General features: G+C 37.6%; 1 protein-coding gene across 1 annotated transcript in view; it reads right to left on the bottom strand.

Annotated features, from left to right (window-relative positions):
• The window catches only part of LOC107524444 (glycerophosphodiester phosphodiesterase 6-like), a 42,550-nt gene that overhangs the window by 6,579 nt on the left and 12,933 nt on the right, over nucleotides 1–23,038 (bottom strand). Inside the window, exons 4-7 of the mRNA XM_087822256.1 lie at nucleotides 21,799–21,955; nucleotides 13,011–13,232; nucleotides 11,660–11,814; nucleotides 3,144–3,291 (exon numbers count right to left, since the gene is read on the bottom strand). Coding sequence (XP_087678382.1) covers nucleotides 3,144–3,291; nucleotides 11,660–11,814; nucleotides 13,011–13,232; nucleotides 21,799–21,955 — 682 coding nt within the window. The remainder of the gene's footprint in view (nucleotides 1–3,143; nucleotides 3,292–11,659; nucleotides 11,815–13,010; nucleotides 13,233–21,798; nucleotides 21,956–23,038) is intronic.

Genomic DNA, 23,038 nt, shown 5'->3' with positions numbered 1-23,038 from the left:
TCCGATTCCCTGGTTCCATCTGCCTTCCCTCCTCTGCTCCTCCTCCTCCATGGTACTTGATGCTACTGGGGCTGGCACTTTGCGTTTTTTCCTAGGCCATTCTCCACCCCATCCCAAGGTCTTGCCTTGGACTGAATGATAATATTAATAAAAACACTAATGATCATCATCATAAGAACGACTAACAATTAATGAGCATTTATAGTAGCTAAGGAAGTGTCCTAAACACTTTAAGGGCATTTTCACATCTAATCCCCACAACTGCCCTACTAGGCAGGTACAGTAGCAGCTCTTAACCAGCTTCCACTAAAATGAGGCCGTTAATCCCTTCTGGGAAACATACTGACGCACGCTTTGGCCTGCTCCAGGATGCCCACCAGGTGAGCATCACCAAGCAACACCAAGAATAAGTTGTTCTTCCGCCTCAGATGGCTTAGAACAGTTGGACTTATTGTTATAATTGTGCAGTTTAATTAAAGGTTACTGAAATCTGCGAGGAAAAAAAGTATGTAATTTTCAAGAAAACTAAGTTTATTTAAACAATTCAATGAAGACAGAGTCGGTCATTTAAAAATAAATTGCATTTGAATTAGGTGTGAGTAAAATGCTATGAGAGATTAGGGCCGGAAGATTATAAAAATCTGGGTGTAGTCCTCATTCAGATTGTTTCTCCCTATGACTGTGTTCTTGTTCTGCTTTCATGAAATGAAACTTAGAAATCACAGCTGGTTCATCTGGATGTTTAAATAAGTAAGAGACTACAGAACCCAATCAGCTAAATTACTCTCAAAAACTTTGACTCTATGTCAAAAAATGAAGGAATATTTTAAATTAAAAATAAAATGTGTAAGGTATGTGTGTGTTAGATTATAAAATGACCATAATATTCCTCCCCAAATGCAAGCCTATGAACATTGTGGCCTTGCTGTTCCTCCCCATCAAGAGGTGGAATTATGTTCCCCCCTGCCCCACCTTGAATCTGGACCTGGACCTGGACCTGTGACTGTCTTTGGCCAATAACAGAACATTAGCAAACAACACTGGGAGAGCCTTGAAAAGAACTTGTGTGTTGGGGCTTGACCTCTCTTGCTGCGAGGAGCCCATTGACACTAGGTGAATATGCTCAAGCTGGCCTCTTTGAGGATGACTAACCACATGAAGAGAGACCCCAGCCATCTCAGGTAAGACTCGAGACACATGAATAAGGCCATCCTAGACCACACAGCCCAGCCAAGCTGGCTCAAACCAGGGGAACCACTCAAGCTTCACGCAGACAAATATTTGTTTTAAACCACTAAGTTTTAGGTGGCTTTTTTTTTTCTTTAAGTAGAAAAGGCTGATAGACTGTATATTTCTTTTATGATTCTCCACCTTAACTTTTTCAATTAACAGACCAATGATCAGACCAGACTGTACTATTATTATCCCCAATTTACAAATAAACAAAACTGTGGCACAGCAGCAGGTTAACTAACATTTCCAAGCTCACACAGTAAGTGGTAAAGCCAAGATCTGAATCTGCACATTCTAACGCTGGAGTGTGGGAAAGCCTTGTGATACTGGCCCCACCTCCCTGAACAAAGTGACATGGGGTCCTTTAAAAAAGCTCAGGCCAGATGTAGAAGGTGTTTTATTTTAACTTATGTATTCCTTTTTTCTTTTTGACTTTTGAATCTCATTTATTTGTTATCAAATCTCATTTATTTATCAATTTAAGTATTAAAATGAAAAGTGTTATTTCACGAAGTTTTATTTAATATGTCCAAAGGGACAACTTTGAGACATTACTGATTTAGGGGATAGGATTATGGAGGAGTGTGTTGCTTTCAAATTTATGCATTTTTGTGATGATTGAATTTTATATAATGAGCAAGTTTTCTTTGTAATCAATTCTAAAAACAAAAATGGTGAGGGGGAATTATATAAAGACAGACAGGTGGAGAGGTTTCATCTTTGCCAATGGACATGCCATCCAAGGTTTCCTTCAGGGTCACCTCCAGAGAGCTGCTCAAGCCACCAGAAGGGGTCAGCAATTTTACAATGCCACCAGAGGGCCTCAATGTACTATGGCCCTGTGAGATTATGCCCTTGACCTTAGTTCCCTCATTCCTGGTCCTGACCCTGAACAGTTCAGAAAAGGAGGCTAGTGAGGCTAGAGTATGGAGAAGACAACCTGAAATATTTAGGCTTCTCAGGCTTCTCTGCCTAAAGCTTTAATTTTCAAGGCAGTTTAGAGTTTGGGTTATTACTCTGCAGTGGATAATTTTGATTCTTTATTGAGGCTTTTTAGTGTACTAAAGTGAACCTTTAAAAATTATCTAAGAGTGACTAGAAAAGCTATGGGACCTACATAAGATTTCACTCAGGGGCAGGGAAAGGCCTAGCACAGAGAGCAGTTTAAAATGTCAATGGAGAGAAATTAAGCTGTTTTCTGGTGTACATACACCACTGTGTCCCACTCAGGCAACCTACTCTACACAGATAAGAAAAACGGTCTCTGTAGCAGTTAACTGGTTAGCTGGGGCTCCCTCTGAGTGATGAGATTTAGCTAGGATTGTAACCTAGGTCTTCAGGTCCTTAGGCCTCTGGCAATCAGCAGTGGCAGGGCCAGAAGGGGAAACCAAGCTAGGCGACTAGACACTGGCTCTCTTCTTCAAATAACATTTTGTTCAGAACACACAGTTTTACTCGGGAGTGAAGTACACTTGCTTTCTCCCCACACCCCATGCTACTGTCACTGCTGCCACGCCTCTAGGAAGGTGGAGCTGCAGTAACAAAACTCTAGACTCAGACCTCATTCTGAATCTCGCATCGTACAACAATGTACAAGAACCTTAGTATCTTCAAGCTTCAGTTTCCTTATGGGGATAGTAACAGTGGCTAACTCAGAAGGCTAACTCACATAATGCATGAAAAGAACACTGTAGGGATTCAATATTAACAGCAGTTATAAGAATACCAATTGCTCCCTGAAAACCACAGAAGGACCTGGATGAGGAAAGGGAGAATGCTACACCTCCAATAAAAGTCTCTGCTCTTATAGTTCTCCAGGCAACTACACAGTAGGCAATATACAGGTGGGGTGGGGGTCATGAACTCCTGCTATCCCAGACTTGGAAGGACAATCTGGACAGTCAGCTCACCATGATGTAGGAAGGGTCATCTATGTGCCTCAGGAGCTCTATGTTGTCTGTGGTCACTGAGTGAACCCTGGAGCACCAGGCCAGCGAGAAGAGCCAAGGCTCATTGATGACATACAAGTTGATCGTGATGTTAGCATCTCTATACTCTCTGTAACAAAAACAGAACCCATGGGGCATTAGGCTTTGTCTGGCTCTCATCATCTAAAAGGGGAACAGCCACCAGGTTTGTGAAAGGCTGTTGCTTAAATCACCAGAAGCAGCTGGTCCTGAAACAACTTATGACATGGAATGCAGAACGGGCTCGTGTTGCATCGAGATAAAGGACTTGGATTTAATACCTCCTGTGCCAATGGTGGGATTTTAGTAAACTAGATGAACTGAGATTAAAGAAGGGAGGGGAGGGAAGGGGAGAGGAGGGGAGGGAGGGGAGAGGAGCCCTATTTGTAGTATTTGCTAATTTCCATGGTGTAAATACTCCTACCATAGCCAATTTCAAGCTCCCACTGGTAAAACAGGTTTTCAAAGTTTCTGATCATTGGCTCCCACAAGCCAGTATGAACAAGGTCCAGCACATTACTGGGTAGCAGCTGTACTTACTTCCATCAAAGACTTGACAACACGCTACTCTATGTGCTCTCCTATGGGTCTTCTTCACTTGAGTAAGCAAAATAAAGGCAGAGAGTGTGTCTTATTCATCTTTGTATATCCAGTACCTAGCATAATACCTGCATTCTTAGAAAGTAATTGAAGGAATGAATAAATGAATACCAATCTGGTGAGTATTTACATTTCAAATATAAAGAACTTTTACAAGTACTGAGTAAGGAAAATGCAACCAAACTTTTCCCAGTGCACTGAATGTCAGTAGATACTTCTGCACTGTCTAGAGAGACAGAAAGAAAATAAGCAGAGAAATATTTCGTAATTCAAGTTGTCATTTTCAGGGATTAAATTTCTCAGAAAATATACCATCTAAGTGTCTTCAAAAATTTTTTTGAAAATTGAGTTGGTATAGAATATACCAACAGCTCTGTATAAGCCTGAGTTTCAATCCCAGCTCTGTCATATACTGACGAGGCAAGTTCTTACACTCAGTATATAAACTAAAATAAAAGTAATAATAATATCTTTGCAGGAATGTTATCAATTAGCTACCCAATATGTCTCTAAGACAATTCTAGATCACCTAAAGACACATAAAAAATAGAAATAAGCCCAGCCGGTCATGGCTCAAAGGCTGAGCATCGACCTAGGATCCAGGAGATCAGAGTTCGATTCCCAGTCAGGGCACATGCCCGGGCTGCGGGCTGCAGCCGATCAATGACTCTCTCACCATTGATGTTTCTATCTCTCTCTCTCCCTCTCCTTTCCTCTCCCTGAAATCAATAAAAATATATTTTTTTAAAAAATAGAAATAAGAGCCCTGGCTGGCGTGGCACAGTGGTTACAGCATCAGCCCAAGCACCAAAGGGTCTCGATTCTTGGTCAAGGACATGTACCTGGGTTGCGGGTTCAAAACCCAGTCCTGGTCAGGGTACGTGTGGGAGGTAACCAATTGATGTGTCTCTCTCACATCAATGTTTCTCTCTCTCCCCCATCCCCTTCCACTATCTCTAAAAAAAGCAATGGAAAAATATCCTCGGGTGAGGATGAGAAAATGAGAGTGAGAGAGAGACAGAGAGAGAGAGAGAGAGAGAAAGAAAGTGGTAAAAAGCTACTTTTAAAATATTTTTCAACCAATGCACAAAGAATAATCACATTTCTGTATATTAATAATAAACATACAGAGACTGGAATTAAAAACACAATACCATTAAAAATCACCCCAAGGAAAATTAAAAGCTTAGGTATTAACTTAACAAACTAAGTGTAGGAACTTGTAAGTTGAAAACTAAAAAATGTTAGTGAAAGTCATCAAAAATGATTTAAATAAATGGAGAAACACGTGTTCATGGATTGGAAGACCCAACATTGTAAACATGTCAATTCTCCTAAAACTGATTTGCAGGCTTAATGCAATTCCTATCAAAATCCCAGCAACATGTTTTGTATAATTAGGCCAACTGATTCTGAAACGTATATGGAAAAGCACAACTCCAAAGAAACTAAAATAATCTTGAAAAATACATAATAAAATGAGAGGGAATCACCCTACTCAATATCAAGGCTTACTATATAATTACAGTAATCAAAACAGTATGGTATTAGAAGGCCTAGATACATAGATCAGTGGAATAGAATTTAATGCCCAGAAACAGGCCCACACAAATATACCCAAATGAATTTTGGCAAAGGTCCAAAAGCAATTCAATAGAATAATGGGAGACTTTTTTCAACAAATGGTGCAGGAGTAATTGGACAGGCAACTGAAAGGGTAGGGATGGAGCTGGAAAGGAACACAGTTTTATGTTATTGACATTAAGCTGTTATAAATTCAAAATGTTATAACTTTAAGTTAAATGTAATTCCCATGGTAACCACAAATAGGTATAAACCATAAACAAAAGAAACTGAGCAAAGGACTTAAACATTTCACTACAAAATAATCTATTACATATAAAACAGTAATGCAGAAAATAAGGAACAAACAAGCTAAAGGGCATATAGAAATAAAAATAAAATATCAAGTGATGGAAGCAAGATAACAAATATTTACAGAAATGACTGAAGTAACAAAATGCTAAAGTCCCTATCAATAATTATTTGAAAATGTAAGTATTAAACTCTCCAATCAAAAGACAGAGAATGACAAAATGGATAAAAACACATGATCCACCTTTACGCTGTCTATAAGAGACTCACTTCACATTCAAAGACACAGACAGACTACAAGTAAAAGAATGGAAAAAAATTCCATGCAAATAACCCAAAACAGTAGGGGTGGCTATACTCATATCAGACAAAATAGCTTTACGTCAGAAAAGTTTAGAAGAGACAAAGAAGGACATTATATGTTAATAAAAAGTCTGATACATCAAGAAGATGTAACAATTGTAAATATTTACACACATAATGACAGATCAGCCAAATTTATATAGTAAAAACTGACAGAATTAAAGAAAAAAACAGACACTCTACAATAATAATTGGCGACTTCAATAACCCATTATCAATAATGGATAGAACAAGCAGACGGAAATTAAGTAAGAAAATAGAGGATTTAATCAACACAAGAACTATATCTAACAGACATATACAGAACATTAAACCCCCAAATAACAGCACACACATTCATCTCAAGTGCACAGGGGGCATTTTTCAGAACAGACCATATATTAGATCACAAATTAAATGTCAATAAGATGTAAAAAACAGATATCATATAAAGTATCTCCTTGAATCACCACAAAGTAAAGTAGAAGTCAATAACAGAAGGAAAACTGGAAAATTTATATATTTGTGGACATTAAACAACACATTTTTAAACAACCAAAGGATCAACAAAGAAATCACAAGGGAAGTTAGAAAATACATAGGTAAATAAAAATGACAATGCAACATACTAAAACTCATGAGTTGCAGCAAAAGCGGTTCTAGGGGGGAATCAATGCTTACATTTAAAAAACAAGAAAGATCTCAAATAAGCAACCTAACTTTACAATTACTAGAATAAGAGAAAATTGACCCAACAGGGCAAGGGGAAGAAAATAATAAAAATTAGTGCAGACATAAACAAAATAGAGAACAGAGAACCAACAGAGAAAATCAGTGAAACCAACAGTTAGTTCTTCGAAAAGATCAACAAAATAATAAACCTTTAGCTAGATGCACTAATAAGAAAAAAAAAGAACATACTCAAATTACTTAAATCAGAAATAAAAAGTGGGGACATTACTAACAATTTTACAGAAATAAAAAGGATTATAAGAGAGTACTATGAACAACTGTTCTCCAACAAATTGGATAACCTAGATTAAATGGATAAATTTCTAGAAACACAAAACCTACCAAGATTAAATCATGAAGAATTAAAAAATGTAAAGACTTAAATGAGTAAAGAGGTTGAATCATTAACCAAAAATCTCCTGAAAAAGTTCTGCACCCAATAACTTCATTCGTGAATTCCCTGAACATTCAAAGAGGAACTAATACCAACCCATTAAAACGAGTACATCAAACAGAAATCAGCAAGGATGTGCAGGATGTGGAAAAATTTGAAACCTTGTGCACTGTTGGTACAGCTGCCATGGAAATCAGTACAATAGTTCCTCAAAAAATTAAAAATAGAATTACTATATGGTCCAGCAATACTATTTCTGGGTAACAGGCATACCTTGAAGACATTATGGGTTTGTTTCCACAACACTGCAACAAAGCAAATATCGCAATAAAGCCAGTCACAAAAATTTTTTGGTTTCCCAGTGCATATAGAATTTATGTTTATACTGTACTGCAGTTTATTAAGTGTGCAATAGCATTATGTCTAAAAAAAAATGTACATGCCTTAATTTAAAAAATACTTCATTGCTAAAAAATGTTAACCATCACCCTGGCCAGGTGGCTAGGTTGGTTGGAGCAGCCATCCCTTACACCAAAGGGTTGTGGGTTTGATTCCCTATCAGGGTACATTCCTATGTTGCAGCCTCAATCATCAGTTGAAGCGTGTAAGGGAGGCAACTGATGATGTTTCTCCCCCTCCTCTCTAAAAACTTTAAAAAAAAAAAAATTTAATGCTAATCATCATCTGAGCCTTCAGCAGGTCATACTCTCTTCTCTGGTGGAGGGTCCTGCCTCGATGTTGAGGGCTGCTGACTGATCAGAGTGGTGGTTACTGAAGGTTGATGTGGCTGTAGCAATTTCATATGACAACAATGAAGTTTGCCCCATCAATTGATTCTTCCTTTCATGAATAATTTCTCTGTAGCATTTTACCCACAGAACTTCTTTCAAAATTGGAGTCAATCCTCTCAAACCATCCATGAGGGTTAGAATCAACTTCTTCCAACCTACTGTTAATGTTGACATTGTGACCTTTTCCTATGAATCACAAATGTTCTTAATGGCATCCAGACTGGGGAAGCCTTTACAGAGGTTTTCAATTCACTTCGTCCAGATCCATCAGATGAATCACAATCTATGGCAGCTAAGGCCTCATGAAATGTATTTCTTACATTACAGTAAGACTTGAAGGTAAAAATTACTCCTTGATCCATGGGCTGCAGAATGGATGTTGTTAGCAGGTATGAAAACAGCATTAATCTCATTGTACATCTCCATCAGAACTCCTGGGTCACCAGGTGCATTATCAATGAGCAGAAATATTTTGAAAGGGATCTTTTCTTTTTTTCTGAGCAGTAGTTCTCAACAGTGGGCTTAAATATTCAGTAAACCATATTGTAAAGAGATGTGCTGTCATCCAGCCTTTTTTGCTCCATTTTATAGGCACCGGCAGAGTAAATTTAGCATAATTCTTAAGAGCCCTAAGACTTTTGGACTGGTAAACGAGCATTAGCCTCAACTTAAAGTAAGCAGCTGCATTAGGCTCTAACAGGAGAATCAGCCTGTCCTTTGAAGCTTTGAAGCCAGGCATTGACTTATCCTCTCCAGCCATGAAAGTCCTAGATGGCATCTTCTCCTAATATAAAACTGTTTCATCTACACTGAAAACCTGTTTAGTGAACTCACCTTCATTCATTATCTCACCTAGATCTCCTGGATACCTTGCTATAGCTTCTGCATCAGCACTGGCTGCTTCACCTTGCACTTACTTCTATGTTATGAAAACAGTTTCTTTCCTTAAACCTCATAAACCTCTACCAGCTTCAAACTTCTCTTCTGCAGCTTCCTCACCTCTCTCAGCCTTCGCAGAACTGAAGAGCGTTAGGGCCTTGCTCTGGATCAATCTTTTGCTTAAGGGAAAGTTGTAGCTGGTTTGATCTTTTATCCAGACCACTAAAAGTTTCTCCATATCAGCAATAAGGCTGTTCTGCTTCCTTATCATTCATGTGTTCACTGGAGTAGCACTTTTAATTTCCATCAATGAATATATAAGCAAACTGTAGAATATACATACAATGAAATATTACTCAGCCTTAAAAATGAAGGAAATTCTGTAACGTTGAATTTAACATAAATGAATCTTGAGGACTTTGTGCTAAGTGAAATAAGCCAGTCTCAAAAAGACAAATACTATATAATTCCATATATATAAGTCAAAATCATAGAGAGAAAGTAGAATGGTGGTTGCCAGGGCTGGGGGTGGGGGTGGGGGAATACAGGGTTATTGTTTAATGAGTATAGAAGTTGAGTTTACAAGATGAAAAGAAGTAAATGGATGGTGTAATGGTTGCAAAATTTTATAAATGTATATTAAAACCACTGAATTGCACATTTAAAAATGATTAAAATAGTAAATTTCATGTTATGTGTTTTTTTACCAAAATTCAAACATGTTTTAAAAGGAGGAAACAGGAGTAAACTATAGACTTTTAGTTTAAAAAATTATGTTCACATGAAAACCTGTACACAAATGTTCATAACATTTTTTAAAACAGCTCATAAATGGAAAGAATCATATATGCTTAAGTTGGTGAATTATTAAACAAACTTTAATACATACATACAATGGAATACTACCCAGCAACAAAAAAGAACACACTATTATTACATGCAACAACTGGATAGACCTAAGGAAATTATCTGTAAAAAATATAATCAGAACATGTTACATACTGCATAATTCTACTTATGTAATATTCTGGAAATGACAAAATGATAAACATGGGGAACGGATTGGTCATTGCAAGGAGTTAGGATCTGCGGAGAGGGGAAGGGGATGAAGGTCATTCCCACGGCACAGCATGTGTGGATGGTGATGATAAAAGCAGCAGCTAACATTTACTGAGTTCTTACATTTGCCCAGCATTTTGCTATGTGTATAATATGAATTATCTCATTTAATCTTTTAACCATTCTATCATGTTACTGTTGTTGTTAATTTACAAATGAGAACACTGAAAATGAGAAACTGGCTAAAGTCCTTTGTGCAGCCGATGAATAGGCCAGGATTTGACAAAGTTCCTATGGTCTACCAATCACAGAACATGAACACAGTAAATGGTCAATAAATAGAGGGTATTAAAATTCTTTCTCAACTACTAGAATAATCTAAATTAAGATTAGAAGAAAAGGAAACCATCTTAGAGCCATTTTCTTTTTTCTTTTTTTAATCCTCACCTGAGGATATTTTTCCAATGCTTTTAAGAGAGACTAGAAAGGAGAGAGAGAGATAGACAGTGACAGAGAGACAGAGAGAGAAAAAGAAAGAGAGAGAGAGGAACATCAATATGAGAGAGACACATCAATTGGTTGCCTCCTGCACGAGCCCCGACTACAGTCAGGGATTGAGACTGCAACCGAGGTATGTGCCCATGGCAACAATCAAACCTGGGATCCTTCAGTCCATGAGCCGATGTGCTAACCACTGAGCCAAATCGGCTAGGGCTTAGAGTCATTTTCTATCTGAAAAAAGTAAAAGGAAAGAGAAATACAATCACAATAGAGGTGTAGTTAGGCAAAAAGAAATATTCTGATTGGAAATAGATAAGACAAACGCAATGTTCCAATGCTAAAATAAAAAAGGTATTTTATGATCAACCATCCCACTGTCAAAATGTCAGGAAAAACAGGAACAGGGACAGAGGTGCATCCAATGGTCTAGTTCATGGTTTGAGATGCAGAAAGTTATCTAAAAATATTTTTACTAAACCCAAGGAAAGTTTGTGTTTGTATATATGTGTGTGTGTGTGTGTACACACACACACACACACACACACACACACACACACACACACACACACACACACACACACCCACCCACCCACCCACCCACCCACCCACCCACCCCAAGGAAGACTTTGTCTCTGAAACATTTAAATTATCTTAAGAAATTATTTGTAAATCTAAGAAAAATGGGACACGGATTAAATTTAACAGTGATTAATAACAGTTCAGTTTGAAAAAGTCAACATTTTCTTTGCAGGTGCTTTTAATTCTCAAAACTGTCTCTAACCATATATTTATAATTGTGGTGGTTAATAATTTTAGTTTTGTCTCATGGTTGGCTGCTTTAAGTTTTTTAAATAATGATTTAGTAATGTTCTTAATTATGCCTATTAGAAATCTGGCTATCTGGATCACAAAGCAATTTTTGAAGTCCTGCAATCCATCTGGTAATGGCAGGAGGAAATAAACACCTTTCTGAGTTCTGACTTTTCAACAATCACCTTATAGAAAAAGAGAAATGCCAAGCATACAAAAACATGTGTTGAATGATGAGAGACTGAAGCACAAAGGAGAAGGGGCTGAAGACTATGTTCCAGGGACACAGCCTATACATGATAAATGTTTGTTGGTAGAGGAAGGGAGGGAGGAACAAAAGGAGGGGAATGGGGGTTCCAAAAAGAAAGCCACACACAATCCTGAGATGGGAAGGAGAAGCTAAGTAGTTTGGTTAGAATGCAGATTTTGTGCAAATAAGGCAATACATGCCTAGAGAGGTGTGGTCAAGCACTTACTTCAACCCATTGTGGAACAACTTCGTGTAGTCAACATTTATTATACTGACATTTTCTTCTCTAAGTTCTTCAATGGTCCATAACTGGCCTACATGCTGAAAACCAGGAACGTCCCATTTGACATACCTCCTATCCATACTTGGCAACCAATAAATCTGTAAGAAGAAACAGGAAATCTTTCAGTGGACAGTCAGCTGTCTAGGTACAAACAGTCCCATATAGAATAGATGGAGCCCTATTACAGTACTAGTAACAGTCTACAGGGAGCAGAGCGAGATTCTAGCCCTTGGCCTAATATTGTCTAATAAACTCTTATAAGGGGGCTTTCACTGGAGTTGTTCTGCAGCTGAGTTTTCTCAGGTAACATCATGGGTCAAGGGCCCATTGTGTGCAGATAGCCTCCCACCAGCCAAAGTGGAAGAGGGGCTGGCAGATGTGGATGAAACGCGGGAATCATAACCATTTCCTCTGGCTGATGATGCTAAACATCATCTTTGAGAGGGCTCATTTCCTGCCAACAGGGAATGTTATTATGACTCATCTGCACAAGTAGTTCCTTTGGTAAAACAACTTTTTTTTTTTTCCATTCACAGCACTCTTCCATATTCTGAGAATTTAAGAGATTTGGAATGGTTGACTACCCCAATGCAGAGAGTTGCTTCCAAAAAACACAATGAACATATTTCTGCTCCTGTAGTCATTACACACATTCCTTTTTAACAGATTGCTGATATTTCATTTGGTTTGGGTTTCCCCCCACTGAGATCAATATAAGTGAGTCACTCTTAGGTTTCGACATGTAGCTTATAAGAAACAATCTCCAGCCCTGGCCAGGTGAGCATCATCCCAATATGCAAAGGTTGCAGGTTTGATCTCCGGTCAGAGAACATACAAGAAGTAGCTAATGAATGCATAAATAAGTGAAACAACAAATTTCTCTCTCCCTTCCTCTCTCTTTCTAAAGTGAATTTTTTTAAAAGAAAAGGCAAAACCAGTGTGGCTTAGTGGTTGAGCGTCTATCCATGAATCAGGAGGTCATGGTTCGATTCCCGGTCAGGTTGCAGGCTCCATCCCCAGAAGGGGGGTGGGCATGCGGAAGGCAGCATAACAATGATTCACTCCCATCATCGATGTTTCTGTCTCTCTCTCCCTCTCCCTTCCTCACTCTGAAATCAATAAAAACATATTTTTTTTAAAAAAAAGAAAAAGAAACAATCTCCATTTCTATAGGGAACAAAATTTTTTAAGGATGTCAGGGAAGATCTACAAGGTCGGTCAGGTTCAACTGCTATGCTCCAGGGACACGCTACCCACGTCCCAACCTCTACCATAAATACTGAGATAGACATACCAGATGTTGCTCAATTTTAGAGTCAAGGATCACCTGTACAACATCATGGATAAACGTTTGACTGAAAGGATGGTCTTCGGGAGGGACATAAAGATCAAACATCACAAATTTTTCCTCCTTCTGTGCAAGTTTCAATAAATCACTTAGTGTTGGAATCGTCTGCTTTCTTGCTTTTTCTCTATCCGCCGCTGATAAGGGTTTCATGTTGTAAAATGGTTTGAACTAAAAGAAATACAAAAGAGAATGCATTGGCTTCCATTAGAAGCATTTTACAATCCTCCTGCTATATAGCTCCATATCTAGCCCTACCTATGTGTTGCTCCATTACCACTCAACCCACCAGGCCCTCTAAAATACTGGTCCTGAGATAAGAGTTACCAAGGAGAGAAATTAAATGTAATCTCCATAGGTAATTTGGAATGATTTAGTCTATATCAAAGAACCTGTTGTATTTGCACTGAAAGACCTTCAGGTTCCTGTCTTAACCTTCCTTTTCAAGCTTTTTTCTACAACTCAAGGTAATACAATCCCTTTTCAGTTGCCTTGGCTTCCAATATTTGCTCTCACTGTTGGCATCAGACTGAACTGGAGTCGATCCCAGCTCTATCACTCATTTGCCTTCTTTGCCATCTTCACCTGTTTAAAATCCTACCCTCAACCTGAAAAGCCCAGTTCAAATGCTACCTCCTTCAAGCAGCCTTCCTTAAATGTTCCTGAACTAAAGAGACTTGGATGGTGTTAAACTCCAATGGCCCATTTTTGTGCCTCTCTAATTGTATGTCTCATCTGCCTTCTAGAGTTATTTGTGGATGTCTTAGACTGGATTCAAATCCTGGCTCCATATGCTTCCTGCTGTGTAATTAATTGGTAGAACTGTTTAAATTCTCCAAGTCTTCATTGCCCAGACTATAAAGTAGGGGATGGGAGGGGAAATCTATGTATTTCTCGAGATTATTTGGAATATGAAATATGATGAAATATTTACAGGGTCTAGGAGCACATAGAAAAGTGCACAATTCACTAGTCCCCTCTCTCTCTCTACTGCTTCAACTGGAATGTAGCTCCCTCACGGCAGAAAGCGTCCATTTCTCTTTGCGATACACAGCATTTCATCCCACACCTCAGTCCGTACATATATTAGCTATATTAAATGTAATGGACGGCTGCTTTTATCGTCATTTACCGATTGTAGATTATCTGTGGGTGAAGTCAGTGACGCAGGCACTAGCCGCCTCACATTTTCTTAACTCAAATAATCTCTTTCTCTCTGCACAACTTTGTTTTCATTCTCATTCTCACCCTCTCTGTTTCTTCTCCTTCCCTGCCCTCTTTAACAAGCTGCCCTTCCTCACCTTCCACAATATCTCCCTGCTGGACTGGAAGGCAGACCATAGAAGCTGAATTAAACATAGCATAGATCTGAGTGGAGGTCTATCATGAGGGTGTTTTTCATCCTCAGGAAAACAGAAATTTGCTTCAGGATTCAAGATTTTGTTAGACTCCACCAGATCTAGACCAACTGATTCATTTAATTGTTACACCTTTATGAGGGGAAAATTGTTAAAACAACAAGATGGGAAAGACCAAGACAGGATTTAATGACTAAGCTGTGCATAATTTTTAAAATGTCCCCTAATGGGCAAAAAGAATAGGAAATACACTATAGGAAGACATTTATGAAGCTTTTCCTTTAAGGATAAATTGGATGAAAAATTCAAAATAGCAAAAACAATAAAGATTAATCAACAACAGAGTTTAAAACTAGATTCCATAAGCTTTAAGTGGTATTATGAGGTAGATCTAACAGCTGAAGTAAATCAAGTCTCTCTTTTTTTGCGTATAAAATAGGGGACTTAGAAAACTAAACTGGAATGGGCTAGGCTGGTTTAGACCATCTCCAACATGTGGCTGACCAGTTCAAAAGCCCAGGAAGTAACGATACAGAAATGACGACAAGCTTCCAGTTCTCCACATAGAACACCTGCTTCCTCAATAAAAACAATACTAAAAGGTCCACAACTCTCTATGCCTATGCTCAGAGCAATGACAATGGAAGGGCCATTGGGTGATTCAATGTAACATACATACTGTTTAAGAAAGACAACAATTATCTAAGTCTGCCCAATGATGCCACCTAAAACAAGCACTCAACAGATAATCTGAGAAGTATCTGTAACTATAGATGAACAACAGTACAGTTTTTGTTGAAAAAGGTGCCACCACCTTTACTACTAATCCCAATACCAGAGAAAATCAGATTGTACAGAGTAGCATTGAAGTAGTGGGACTTTCTAACAATCCCAAGTCCCTTAATTGTCCCAACCTATAACTTATGTTGAGGCCATTGTCAGAAGTATTCCTTTCTTCTCTATGGCACTTTCCTATAAACTTCATCATTAGGAATCTACTTTGTAAAAATAATCTCCAGGAAAAATGTACTGCAGACAAATTATTTTTAGGAGTCACAGAAAATTCTACTGCACACATTATCAAATTATAGTGGTGGATATTAGTATATTGATTCAAAAAATAACCAAATAATTGGCCATTGTACCAAAACCCCTTAGGGGAAAAGCAGCAGAAAAATTAGAATCAAACTCATAGAATTCAGATGGACTCTGTTGCCTAAAATCCTCTTAATGCTGAAGGAAGATCTAAGTCAACTATAACAGGCTTAATATAATAAGGATTAATTATCCTTTTCATTAGTCCAAGCTATGTGTCTGCTTTACTTCCTTAAAAAACAAAACAAAAAATGCCCTGGCTGGTGTAGCTTGGAGGTTAGAGCATTGGTTCATGAACCAAAGGGTGGCAGGCTGCAGGTTTGATCCCCAGCCCAGTCAGGGTACACGCAGGAGGCAACCAATTGTGTATCCCTCTCACATCAATGTTTCTCTCTTTCTCTTTCTTTCTCTCTTTTCCCCTCCCTCTCTTCCTCCCGCTCTCTCTTAAAAAAAAAATCAAGGGAAAAAATATCCTCCGGTGAGGATTAACAACAACAAAAAGCTGAAATGGTGGAAGATGAAGATCCATCCAGTATCTGAGAGCTATTAACCTAAGAGTTACGCCTCATTTCCTAGTACTGCCTGGCCTAATTATACTCTCTTTGGTCCAATTTCTACTTTCTTTTGTGTCCTAGCTGATGAAGATAGCCAATGTGTATTGCCTTCACTAGGGAAAAATCAACAATTTACCTGGAAAAGTCATGCTTCAGGCATTTACTGAAGGCCTATCCTACTTTTCTCAAGCCTAACCAAGATCTTAAAGATAAGCAGTAACCCACCTTGAAATTCTAAGATTGACACTATAACTCTATTCACAAAGTTTCTAAGGAAAAAATTTTAATATTTCTATGTTTTGACTTTGTGAGACAGTCTCTCTCTCTCAACCATTCAACTCTGCTATTATACTGTGAAAACAGCCATAGATAATTCATAAATGAATAAGAATGACTATGTTCCAATAAACTATTTATGGACACTGAAATTTGAGTTTGATATATTTTTTGCACATCCTGAAACATTATTCTTTTGATTTTCCCCCCACCATTTAAAAATGTAAAAACCATTCTTAGCTCACAGGCTGTACAAAAACAGCCAGTGGGCTGGATTTGAACATTGGGCCATAGATTGTCAACCCCTAGGCCATGCTATATTAGCTAAGGAAGGACATAATCTAATGAGAGATTACAAATCATCTTAAATTATCCAAAGCCAATCATTAAAAACAATTGAGATGATTTCTGGGATTAACTTAATGTTGTAAAGTATAGGTAGCAAGCTCTTTTGAAATAGACAGGCCTCTGTGATTTGACTTAAACAACCAGGAACCATTCTCAAAAAACACAGAAACCAAAGACCTTCAGTGACCTCAAAAGATTTCTTCAATAATCATCTTTGCTGGTCTTCCAGATCATCATAAGCCTTTCTTTTTGAAAGCACACAAAAGGGGAGATCAGGGTATTAACTCAACAACTTGGCACACATCAAAGGCTCATGGCTTATTACTGTCTATTCCCTGATCCAAAAGTAAGGCTTTATTTTTCCTCAGAAGAAAGTGCAGTCTTGGCTAACTAGCCTAAGAATCTTCAGATCCTGTACTAGGTTCACTTTTCTATTTTTATGGTATTACATTTAACACACTCCCTATTGTTAACTGAAAGTACCTAATATTTTTATGTTAGTTGATTAATTACCATATGGTTACATTTTCTTTCAAATATGACCATTCACCAATGTAACACTCTTTTTTGAAAACATTATTTTATTTTTTCCATCACCATTTACCCCCTTTATGCCCTCTTCCATCTCCACCCACCCCCCTCACCCTCGCAATCACTACACTGTTGTCCACTCTTAATATAGTAACTGTATTACCCTTACCAGTAAAGGACACTCTCATGAGTTCTATAATTTGATAACTGTCCATGCCTGGAACAGTTCTTTCAGAGGCTCCTATATCAAATCTTCATTTAATATTGTTTATTGGCAGGTTTTATTTTTAAAATGAAAAAGGATAGTAATAGGTTGATTACATAATAATTTTTCTAGATTCTGTTATAGGATCTCAAATCTATTACCAGATATCAAATTGGCTCAAGTGGCCAAAATATGGCCCTCCCTAGAGGATGTGAGATTGCTAAAAATAAAAGGGTAACTATATACACTGATTGCTTGTTTGCTTTTGAAGTAGTTCACAACTTTAGAATGTTATAGGAGAAAGGATTTTAACCTCTTTAGTTATCTGTATTAAAAATAAATAACAATTACATAAATTGCTTATGCCTTGAAGCTTCTCAAATAAATTGCAGTCCTAAAGGTAGAGGTCCACAGTAAAAGAGACATTAGAAGAAATGCTTTAGCAGGTCATTATACTGAACAGAATGCTCTAAAATCCTTAGACAAGGAAGGGCTTCTTATAGAGAAGAAAGACCAATATACAGGGTTCAAGAACTGCATTATTAATGCAGAAAATGTGGCCCCCAGTTCTGAAAAGAAACACTAGAACTAATCAGGTTGTCAGATTCATGATGGCTACCTGGTAGAGCCAATTAACCTCAAATAGATACTTCCCCAAATCCTCCATGACACAACTCATCAGAGAAGGGATACACTGACTGCAGTATTAAACAAACATAGATGGGGAAACTTTTCTAAGATATCAGAAAATGTGACCAGTTTTTTCTTCATCATAACATAATCCTGAAAAAACTGTAAAAGTGAGACAAGGATTGGAGCCTTGCCCAAAGGGACCCTCTCAAAACAGTTTCTTCCCTCTGTGGGTAATGAATCTGTACTAGTAACTGCGTGCTTATTTTATGGATGGGCTAAAGCATTTCCCCATTAAATAGTAACTGCAACTTAAAATGGCTTTAAAAACGAGTATATATTTGTGTTCTCTATCTAAGCCATTCTAACTTACTACACTGTGGTAGAGGAAAACATTTTACTTAGATATTTATTTTAAATTATGCAAAACTTTGCTCCTTACTAAAACATATCCTGTCCTTATACACACCATACTCTTGAAAAGTGGGAAGAATACATGAAAAGTGAAATCATCCAAACTATAAAATACCCTTGAAATTCCATGCCCTCAAGTATTGCCCTTTTTCTCTTATGTTTTGAGTTCTTTCCCATCAGGAAGTCCTAGATTATCTCCCTGTCAACTAGTCACTTGCAGCCACATGTTTTGGGAATATCTCCACCCAAACTTCATAACAGTCATTTATAAAAACTCATTTAGCTAAATATTACAAAGGATTAACCAAGATATCTCAGTCCTGTAATTAACAGGAACAGGCTGGAAAATACCGCATAGAAAGACTGCCCTTGAATATCACTGGAAAGGAACATATCAGATAGTATGAACTCTAGCAGAGCAGTTAAAGTAGAAGGAATTGATCCTTGAATACACATTTCCCAACTAAAATAACATCATCCACCTACAAGAACTGGAAAGGTACAGCCATTAGAGATCAGAAACCTAGGTTCTCCAGAGAACCACTAGGAGTCAACAGCTAAACCAAGCTCCTTATAACTAGCAAACAACTATATGAAGTAGAACAGCTGTCATCAAAAAAGCAATATGAAAAGATTCTCCTGATAAAGGCCAAACTCGCCTTTGAATGCTTTTGTTCTTTTTTTCGTGGTCATACTTCTGTCTTCATCGACTTCAGGTAATACACTGATGATTTAGCCTATCATGTTCCTCTTAATTAAAACAATAATTTGCCCAACTCAAAGATTTTCTAGACAACCATCACTGTAACTATAATTCAGCTCCACCAAACTATTACTAGTGTAGACAACTTGAAACTATGCTGGGCAAGCAATTCCACTTCTGGGTATATACCCAAAGAAACCCAAAACACTAATTCGAAAGAATATATGCACCCCTATGTTCACTGAAGCATAATTTACAATAGCCAATTTATGGAAGCAACTCAAGTGCCCATCAATACACAAGTGAATAAAAAAAGCTGTGGTACATATATGCAATGGAATATTACTTGGACATAAAAAAGAATGAAATCTTACCATTTGCAACAACATGGATGGACCTAGGGGGTATTATGTTAAGTGAAGTAATTCAGAGAAAGACAAATACCATATGATTTCACTTATACGTGGAATCTAAAGAACAAAACAAACAAAATTGAAACAGACTCATACATACAGTGAACAAACTGTATGGTAGCCAGAGGGAAGGATGTTTGAGGGACTGAGTGAAAGAGGTAAAGAAGAAGTACAGATTGGTAGTTACAAAATAGTAACTGGGATGTAAATTACAGCATAGGGAATATAGTCAATAATATTGTAATAACCATGTATGGTGCCAGGTGGGTATTGGAAATATTGGGGGAACCCTTTGTAAAGTATATTATTGTCTAACCACTATGTGTACACCCAAAACGAATACAAAATAATATTGAATGTAAACTTTAATTAAAAAATAAAATTTTTTTAAAATAATAAAATGAAATGAAAAGAAAATATGCTGAACATACTATCCCTTGCCAACTCTGGGCAAATCTGAAATTAATGCTTCTAAAGTGAATGTGATTAAAAAAAATAAATACAGTGGAACCTTGGTTCTCAAACTTAATTTATTCCAGAAGGCTGTTCAATAGGCAATTTGTTCAAAAACCAAATCATTTGTTCCCATTAGAAATAATGTAAATTGAATTAATTTGTTCCAGACTCAAAAATGATTCCATGTTTTAAACTTTCTTATATACAGTACATGTCGAATGTACTGTTTAATCTATAAACAAACACTTTTCTTAAATTTATCGAACCATCCCCTACTAGCCTTAAAAGAACCACTTTCTGCACTTGTTCCAGGGGTGTCTTTCAGGAGGTCAGTATGCAGCATCTTTGCTTTTTCACATATCACTGCCTCCGAAATGCTGCTTTTCATTTATCCAAATCAATAATAGTTTTTTTTTCCTCTTCAAGTGTCTGTGATCATTGTTTCTTTCACACCCTTAGCAACATTAGCACTCTTGATGGCCTCTTTATGTTTAAAATTGTGCTAGTTGTCCATTTGCCAGCAACAAAAGCCAAAAAAACACAAAAAATATTCATAGCACAATTTCCTGAGATATTAACAACACAAGATTTAGGTTTAGGTTTAGTGGTAAAATGACTCGTATTCTCTCCTTTGTGGTCTGAGAGACACTTTGTGTCATGCTGATGTATCAGCATGAAAGGGATATTCAACAACTGAGACATTTTTTACCGTGAACAACTTGGTTGAGAACTGAATTGTTCAAGATGGGAGACCTTCAAGAACCAAGGTTTGACTGAGTTCTAATCAACAGCCTTAAAAGATGGATGGATGGATGGATGGATGGATGGATGGATGGATGGATGGATGGATGGATGGATGGATGGACGGATGAATAGATAGACATACAGTGAGTCAGTGGTGGATTGCCACAATTATACTTAAAGATTGTGACTCAACTTGATTATATAAATCAGTCTAATTCCCAATCAGATATCCTTGTATAGGTTACATTTGCTATTGTAGTATTATGGCATATAATGTCCTAAAAGATTTAAAAATTGAAAGCCATGAGTAATTCCTATGAATTTGAACAAAAGTTCAAATTCTTTAGATATAGAAATAACTGGAGATAATATAAAGATGTGTTATACAGACTGTATTAGTTTCCAAGGGCTGCTATAACAAATTACTGCAAACTTGGTGAGTTATAAAACAGAAATTAGCAACCTGAAATTGACTCTAGTTTAGCACTTATTACAATGTAATGTAATTGATTGTTTCATATTCTAGCCAGTAAACTCCATTAAGGCTGGGTGTATGTTTATTCATCATTGCATTCCTTGTATCTAATACCCAATAGGTACTCAATAAATACTTTCTGAATTGTAAGAAGAGAGCATTAAGAAACAATGTTTCCTAATCTTCCTTATCTATGATTGTGAGCTACTCAAAATGCCTGGGAAAATATAATGTACATGGTAAGCACACTATAAAAGTTTTATGAAATGCTTGGATAAAAAGGAATTAAATGGCAATAGTATGATTAAAAGTTTGTTTTCAGAATTTCTAGAGACTGTAGAAATCAGTAATTAGATTTGACTGCATTACTGGAAAAGCCCTTCTGCTAATGCTATAATCCTGCTACCAAACTGGAATTAAATTGTATGTACACTTGACTATCTTCACCTAAAGCCTTTATCTCCAGATGCAATGCACGACCTTGTACAGGAGAGGGAATCAATGTAGAATTGTTGAGCTGGAGAATGTGTCTTACCTGTGATTGTATAAACCATTCGCCAGCATTCAGAGTCGACAGAAAATCCCAAAAGAAGTAGGAAACTGGTGTGAGGGACTCATCTGGCAGGACCTTCTTGATATTGGTTGTTCTTCTCAGGTCATTGTCATTCATGAGAAAAGGCACCCCATCATAACTGCAGGCCAAGGGGGGAAAGATGGAAAGGGGTGGGTAGTTGAACTCAGCCACCTTGGTAGATAGGGTTCTCAGAAAGTTCATCAAGGTCACAAGTCTTACTAGGGTTCCTTACTCCCTCCCAAATCTCAACAAAGGCCTAAGTACCAGTCATTTATACTTTGATGTTCATATTTTTTGTGCCCTAGGGATCAATCTTTTGTGACATATAATAATCATATCAGTGATGGTAAAAGATTAACTTCCTGTCCAGGGGCTTTCTGGCATCAAAAGAATAGTAGAGTCCTGGCCAGTGTTTCCCAGTGGTTAGAGTATTGGCCCTACAACCAAAGGGTGAAGGGTTCAACTCTCAGTCAAGGGCATGTACCTAGGTTGCAGGTTCACTCCCTGCCCCCAGTCAGGGCAAGTGCGGGAGGCAACCAAAAATGTGTCTCACATCGATGTTTCTTTCTTCCTTTCTTCCTTTCTTCCTTTCTTTCTCTTTCTTTCTCTTTCTCTCTCTTTCTCTCTCTCTTTCTCTCTCTCTCTTTCTTTCTCTCTTTCTTTCTCTCTTTTCTTTCTTTCTTTTTCTTTCCTTTCTTTCTTTCTTTCTTTCTCTTTCTCTTTCTTTCTTTTCTTTCTATATCTATCTATCTATCTATCTATCTATCTATCTATCTATCTATCTATCTATCATCTATCTATCCATCCATCTATCATTCTCTCTCTCTCTCTCTCTCTCTCCCTCCCCCTTCCCTCCCTCCCTTCCACTCTCTCTGAAAAGCAATGGAAAAAATATCCTCGGGTGAGGATTAACAACAACAGAAAAAGAACAGTAAAGACAGTAGTGACCTGAGAGTAAGGTGAGTGGGATGGTGATGGGGCCAGGCCCTGAAATCCCAGCACTACACTAAGCAGACATCCATACAATCCCCCTGTGTTTTTCCGACCCATTTTCCAGCTAGACACCTGACCTGAGTATTTCTGGTCCTAGACCCTTCACGTCAGATGGTATCATTAGAAAAGTTCCTGGTTCTCTTATATGGTATTTGCCTTAAAGGATCTCTGCTTTTATGAAAAAATCTCTGTTCCTTTCCTATTAAAA

Source organism: Miniopterus natalensis, chromosome 11 (genome assembly GCF_054644295.1).
Source record: "Miniopterus natalensis isolate mMinNat1 chromosome 11, mMinNat1.hap1, whole genome shotgun sequence".
In the NCBI taxonomy this organism is placed as follows: Eukaryota; Metazoa; Chordata; class Mammalia; order Chiroptera; family Miniopteridae; genus Miniopterus; species Miniopterus natalensis.
The sequence above is the reverse complement of the archived record's forward strand: the minus strand, read 5'-3'. Positions and strand labels throughout refer to the sequence as shown.